The 6,898-nt window shown below is 38.6% G+C and overlaps 1 protein-coding gene across 1 annotated transcript in view; it reads right to left on the reverse strand.

Annotated features, from left to right (window-relative positions):
- LOC101851454 overlaps positions 1-6,898 on the reverse strand; it is a gene marked incomplete at its 5' end in the record, with an annotated part of 45,639 nt that overhangs the window by 15,116 nt on the left and 23,625 nt on the right. The window contains 3 exon segments of the mRNA XM_013089633.2: positions 623-710; positions 1,133-1,328; positions 5,196-5,404. Of these exon segments, the coding sequence (XP_012945087.1) occupies positions 623-710; positions 1,133-1,328; positions 5,196-5,404 (493 nt within the window).

Below are 6,898 nucleotides of genomic sequence, written 5' to 3' on the forward strand. Positions count from 1 at the left end.
CCACACACACACACACACACACACACACACACACACACACACACACACAATTCAGACAAAGGCAAAATTACAATATGTATATTAAGATTATAATATGTATACTATGTACATGTTTGTGGTAACACTGACACTCAAAAATACAACATGTCATGAAGAAAAAATAAACTGACATAGCACATGTGTATAGGGAACATGTGTGGTTTATTATGTTGTTGTTTCAGCTACTATGAAAACAACTGTTGCTGCTGTTAGAGTTGTAGCTATAACGTTGATATTGTTTTGGTTGTTATTATTGTCAGTGTAGCCATGGTTGTTGATATTGTTAACCGTGCGAATGGTGATGTTAATGTTGTTGTTGTTGTTGTTGTTGTTGTTGTTGATGTTGTTGTTGTTGATGATGATGATAATGATGATGATGATGATGATGATGATGATGATGATAATGATGATGATGATGATTGTTATTTTGTCTGAAATTCAAACAAGACTCTCTCTCTCTTACTCTGCTTTCCAAACAATGATGATGATGACGATGATGACGATGGTGATGATGATGATGATGATGATGAGGAGGAGGAGGAGGAGGAGGAGAAGGATGATGGAGAGGAGTAAGTTCACCTACCTTCAATGTTGGAGATAATTTGACGAAGAAATGTATCAGAGGAGCAATTTCTAGGTATTCGGCTTCCTTGGTTCGCCAATGCTCTACTCTGGAAAAGATTATTACACGTATGTTAGCCATTCTTTTTTTTTTTTTAAAGGAAACATTTTAATAAAAACTGAACTCGAATGCATGGTTATGTATTTGCTTTTAAAAATTGATTTATTCATCTTGATCTTTGTTACGTAATTTAAGGGTTATTTTGCTACTTTCCAAAAAGATTTATACATTTTGAATTTGTGATGCAATTTGAAGTTGCTTTCTTTAAATTGATTTTCCTCACGTTTGTTGAAGAAGATGAAGATTGAAATAACATTATACCGATTGAGTTGAAGTAGAAAATCATGATGATGGTGATGATGATGATGGTAATGATGATGATGACGATGATGATGATGATGAAACTTAAGTAATAATTCTAGCTTTTTTGTGGTTTATTTCAAAAATAGAAATACAATAATGAAACCATACCCTTCCTTCACACCGACCAATCTGACGTCGTTGCTCCTGCGTTCTTGGTTCAAATCCAGAGTGACAGCGACATCCTTTGAGACGTCATCTCTAACCATTACAAGTTCGACCACCAGCGCTCTGGTCACTATGCGGTGGGCGTAGGTTCTCAATAAAATGCTGACTCCTCTACCTTCATAGGACTCGGTAAATAATCCTGGAAGACAAATTATGGGTGAAATCAGGCGCTCGCCAAAAATAATGAAATCGACAAGGACAAAAAAATGTCCGCCCACTAGATTTTTTCTTCTTTTTTTTCTTCTCACCCTCTTAACCCTATCCGTACGTCGTGTTTTACTATCGTATCCATACGACGTGGGGAATTCTGTGCCACTACTTTCCAAAGAGGAAATTTACTCGTTAATCCGATCCGTACGCTTTGCACACCAGTCTGTCAAAGTGATTTTTTTAGAAATACTGAAAGTTTCAGAGAGATCTTCGTACTAGGAGTATTTTAAAATGTGAAGAATACAACCCCGGGGGTACAAAATGACCCCAGGGCATATGGATAGGGTTAAATGTCAATTTAAGGACCCATATCTGTTTGGGTTTTTACTGAAAATAAGTAGATGAAAGACACAAATGAAGTAATTTGCACTTTCCAAGGACACTCAAGCTTTGTAGTCACCAATATACTTGGCGTAAAAAAAACCCAGACACCCCTTTTTTAAAGTGTTTTTTGTATTGAAAGACTGATTTTTACAAGAAACAATCTCTCTATAAGGAAAGTTTGAACATTTTACAAATCAATTACACAAAAAACAAATTTAAAAAATGAACTTTATTACCTGAAATTTGATCTTTTAATTGTATGCCCTAAAATGAAAAGTCACAGTTAATACCGCGTATAGCCGCCGTGGCATTGGCGATTTATGTGCACCTCTGCCGCATGCTTCGCACAAGTCTTTGTATGGAATGCTTTGGAATGTTGTTCCATATGTTTGTAAGTGCTGTACGTAGCTGATCCAAGGTGACCGGTTGAGGTCTAAGGCGTCGGCGCACTTATGGTTCTCAGTCCCTTCCACTCCCTGGCTGTCTCGGTAGCAAGCCGGAAGCGATCTCGTAGGTGCAAGACCCGAATGTACCGGTCTTGGGCTGGTGTTGTTGCTCTAGGACGACCCGTCCGAGGACCATCCTGCACGGATCCAGACGTCTGCAAACGATTCATTAGTCGATATATCGTGTCTCTTGTCACATTGAAGGTCCTTGCAACATTCGCTACTGGCGTATTGGCCCGCAGCATAACAACTGCCTGATTGCGCTCTTCGTTCGTTAAACGCGGCATGCTGTATCTTTAGATTTAGATGTTTTGAAATGAAACTTTTAACGTTTTATTCTTGGCTACAGATAAAAGATGTGTTAAAGCCATAAAATTAAAAAACAACCAAAAACGTTCGAGAAAAATGACAAAACACGGTTTTTAACAAAACAAGACCTGAGCTTTATTAACTGGGTACCTGATCATAATTGCAGGCTGATCAGGAGCGTCAAGTGTTCACCATCACGTATGGAAAATTTCAGCTCAATGGGTTTTCAACTTTTCATGAAACACGCAATTAAAATGTGTCTGGTTTTTATTGACGCTAAGTGTATTAAGCGACCATGTTCGCGCCAAATTAACCTTTCACCCCAAGGTATCCCCACCTCCATCAATCGCTAAAATCTATATTTCTGTTCAAAATAGATGGGTATTTTTTAAATCAAAATAAAAAAAGAAATCCCAAATGAGCAACCTTTAAGATGAACCAATAACTCGCCAAATGCTCAAAAATTGATTAGTGCCTGAAATCCATTTCCTGACACAAAATAGTGTATCGTCATAAACGAACGAAACAGTTTTCACTAATGTCTTATTAATGTATTTTATCATTCCATTTACGGTTTTGAATCCTCTATCTGGGATTCAAAGATTCATGGTTTAAAAGCTGCATTATTGTGATACCTAGCGTTATTCTCTCTGGAGTTGGGAAAAAATAAGAGAGAGAGAGAGAGAGAGAGAGAGAGAGAGAGAGAGAGAGAGAGAGAGAGAGAGAGAGGGGGGGGGAGGGTAACAAATAGAGACAGACAGACAGACAGACAAACAAATTTACGGAAGAGAGAGAGAGAGAGAGATAGAAAGAGAGAGATAGAAAGAGAGAGAGAGGGGGGGAGAGAGAAGGGAGAGAGAGAGAGAGAGAGAGAGAGAGAGAGAGAGAGAGAGAGAGAGAGAGAGAGAGAGAGAGAGATGATCGTCTTCTTTTCGTAAATCTTCAGAGCTTTGCTGAACCGGGAAAAGTCATAGTGGAAAATGCGTTACAAGAACAAAGAAGAAATAAACAGGAAAGGTAAAAGACAGAAACGATGCAGACCAAAGTATTAGTAAACCGAAAAAAGACCTCATAGACATTATGGCAAACAGTGGTTTCAGCTTTTTTATCCTTAATACCCTTCATTCGTCTTACTATTGTTTATTTTTAGGAAGCATGTGTATATTATTATCACTGTCACATGCTGTTTAAAGAAAGAAATCGTTTGATAGCCCATGCGTATATATACACCAGTACGTATGAGAATATAATCTATCATGGAATCTATACCGTTGATTACGTAAAACAACATGATGTCGAAGATATGGGTTCAATTTTCAGTGGAGTTTGATTTTTTTCGTTATTTCATCATGTCTTCCACTCAGAATTGTGTCCTTTTAAAAAGTAGCGATCTGTTTTCTGTTTGAAGCAAAAGTTGTTATGTTTGAAGATCACTCCGATATTACTCAGAACTTAAGGCATTTTGCAGGTGACATCATGGGCCATAGAAAGAACAACTTCAAGCATGAAAATGGAGATTGAGGCCGTAAAAAGAGCGCTTGGCTGGCTTCAAAATACAAGACCAAAAACTACCCATCTCATTATTGTCACAGACTCCCAGAGCATCCTGCGAAGGGTTGAGAAAGGGCTGCTTTGGAGTGAATGGATGAACCCAATACAACACTCATCACTTAGTTAGAGCCATCACGTGGATATTCTGTCCTGGGCACTCTGGAGTGAAGGGCAATGAGGAGTCTGATAGGCTGGAAGGCAGTGCCGTGGTTGATGGTGAGGTGAAAAATTGACAAAGGAGAAGTGTTGAAGACCCTGGAGGAAAAATTGCGAGATGAAGAAGACAGGGAGACAACAGAACACCACGCAATCATCAGGATGCAGGAAATGGGGACGGAGAGGGGAGAAGGAAGAAAGGAAAGGCTATCTGGAAAGGAAAGACGTCGCCATAATCAGATAGCCACTAGAACAATCAGTATGGATACCTTGCGGCTTTGGTGATGGGAGGAACTGAGCACTTATGGACCTGTCTGGTGTGCAATGACGTTGTTGCCCAGGGCAGGTAATACAAGTAATGAAGGTGACATATCACGGCCCTTACAGTTAGGGCCAGCCAGGCCAGTTTGGGATATCACATCCTAGATTAGTAGAAAGTTTTAAAAAAAGTTTTAGTAAGAGTTTTACGGCACTTGCAACTCAATAAGGTCATATAAGTGCCGAAGATTAGAGGTGTTACAAGAGAGTAACAAACATAAAAAAGAAGGAGGGGACATAAAGACGATAGATGTTTGATAGGAAAGAAGATGCAAACCACACCAGAGCACCCGCCAACCACCCACCTAGTAGAAAGAAGAAACGGCTCCACACGATATAAGAATGATAATGATGACAATAATAACAATAATAATAACAACAATAATAACAACAACAATATAATAATATTAATAATAATAATAATAATGATAATAATAATAATGATAATAATAATAATGATACAAATAATAATGATAATAATAATAATAATAATAATAATAATAATAATAATAATAATAATAATAATAATAATAATAAAGGTACCGGTACCATGATGATTATGATGATGATAATAATAATAATAATAATAATAATAATAATAATAATAATAATAATAATGATAATAATAATAATAATAATAATAATAATAATAATAATAATAATAATAATAAACACCAAACTATGAATGTTACCTCTGCCCAAGTCTAAACTGTACGTCCGCTTCAATCCTGAAGGGGCCACCGACTTCACCAGGTAGCCAGCCGAGGATAGAACTCTGGCCCTGTGGCTGGCGATGCTCTTCCCATTGTAGAGTCCGTTCATGTAGAGGGTGTCGCTCTGTATGACAGTGGCCAAGTGGCCGTTCCCCACCTCTGGCATATACAGCGGGTTGGTCGGCAACCTGGAGAAACGAGGACATCAATAATATTATTAACTTACTATTGGAAAATATCGGAGAAGTAGTTTTACTACGCATTATTACATTTCATTGGAAACGAGAGCTGATTACCAGTGCCTGTTGTGTAGCGGTTAGGGTCTTCGCTGTCGCATGCAAGAGACGCGAATTCGATTCCCCGAGTAGGGAAATCTTTATTGAGTATCTCGGTTGCTCTGCGGGGATACTGTATCCCTCTCAACTCAGGTTAGCCCTGCAGGGTCGAAAACCCGCCTCCTAAATGACCCAAATTGTGTCGATAAAGGCGTAAAAACACCTACAATGAAGGAGAGCTGAATCGACCGTGCCTGCCAGGGTACCCCGAGTTGAATGGAAACAGCTCTCCCACGAGAAAGAAGGTGATACTCGATAAAGTAACTTTCTTACGCAGGGCTGGAACTCATTCCGTCTGCGCACAACAGGGAAGAGCTTCACCATTTCATCACAGATGCCTTACAATGTAGATCTAACCGAAGTTCTGGATAGACTAGAACTTATGGCAAGAAAAATAGTTTAAATGCAGGTGTTTTACCCTTCCATCGACACAATTTAGATCATAACAGCAGAGGGGGCAGGCTTCGACCTTGATTGTCATGGCCAACCTGGGCCGGGATGGCTACAAAGCCCTATCACAAACGCAGAGATACGCAATTAAAAGTTCTTCCAACTCACAATCCCCAAACAGCTACACAGAGAGGCCGATATTTTGACTAGTGTATAGACATCAAACTATAGCAAGCAGAAAATGCAAATAAAGTAACAACAGGCCTACTACATTTGTATGCAATGTATGAAGCAGTGAACCATTTTGGAGATTTTTAAATGTTGTTGTGGCTTTTGGTTTTGGTTTTGGGCTGTCTTTTTCAATCATCTTGCTGCCGTTTTTCTAGAATAGCCTAATTGCCTGACAGTCTGACAGCTAGGAACATGCTGGATAAATTGAAAAGCGTTTTTAAAAAAGGTACATGTTGTTTCACTGCCTGGTAGTTTCACCATGACTAAAGCATAATAGCTGCCGGATTTAAGGAGCAAATTTATATTGCAGCCATTAGGATTCATGGTAAAAAAAATAGTCTGGCTAGCTTTTAGAGAAACATAGTTTAAAAAGAAAATAATTATGTCAGTTAGCAAAGAGAAGGGGAAAAAGCAGAAAGACAGACATTTTAGACAAGCAGAGAGAGAAAGTTTTTTTAATCAATTTTTTAAAAGACTGAGATATGGTAAATGTCAGCTTGTTATTTATTAGCTGTTTGCAAGATCGTTCTTCGTTTTTAGGCATCTAATTTGTCCCAGAGCAGAAGACGATGGAGCAAGAAAAGGTTGTGAGTGTTTCGAATTTGACTGCAGCAACCTTTCGATTTACGTTCATTAAAACAAAGATGCGTAAGTCTGTCTGTGTGTGCGCACGTGCATGTGTGTGTTTGTGTGTGTGTTTGTGTGTATATGTGTGTGAGAGTGTGT

This window comes from Aplysia californica, unplaced genomic scaffold (genome assembly GCF_000002075.1).
Source record: "Aplysia californica isolate F4 #8 unplaced genomic scaffold, AplCal3.0 scaffold01002, whole genome shotgun sequence".
Taxonomy (NCBI): Eukaryota; Metazoa; Mollusca; class Gastropoda; order Aplysiida; family Aplysiidae; genus Aplysia; species Aplysia californica.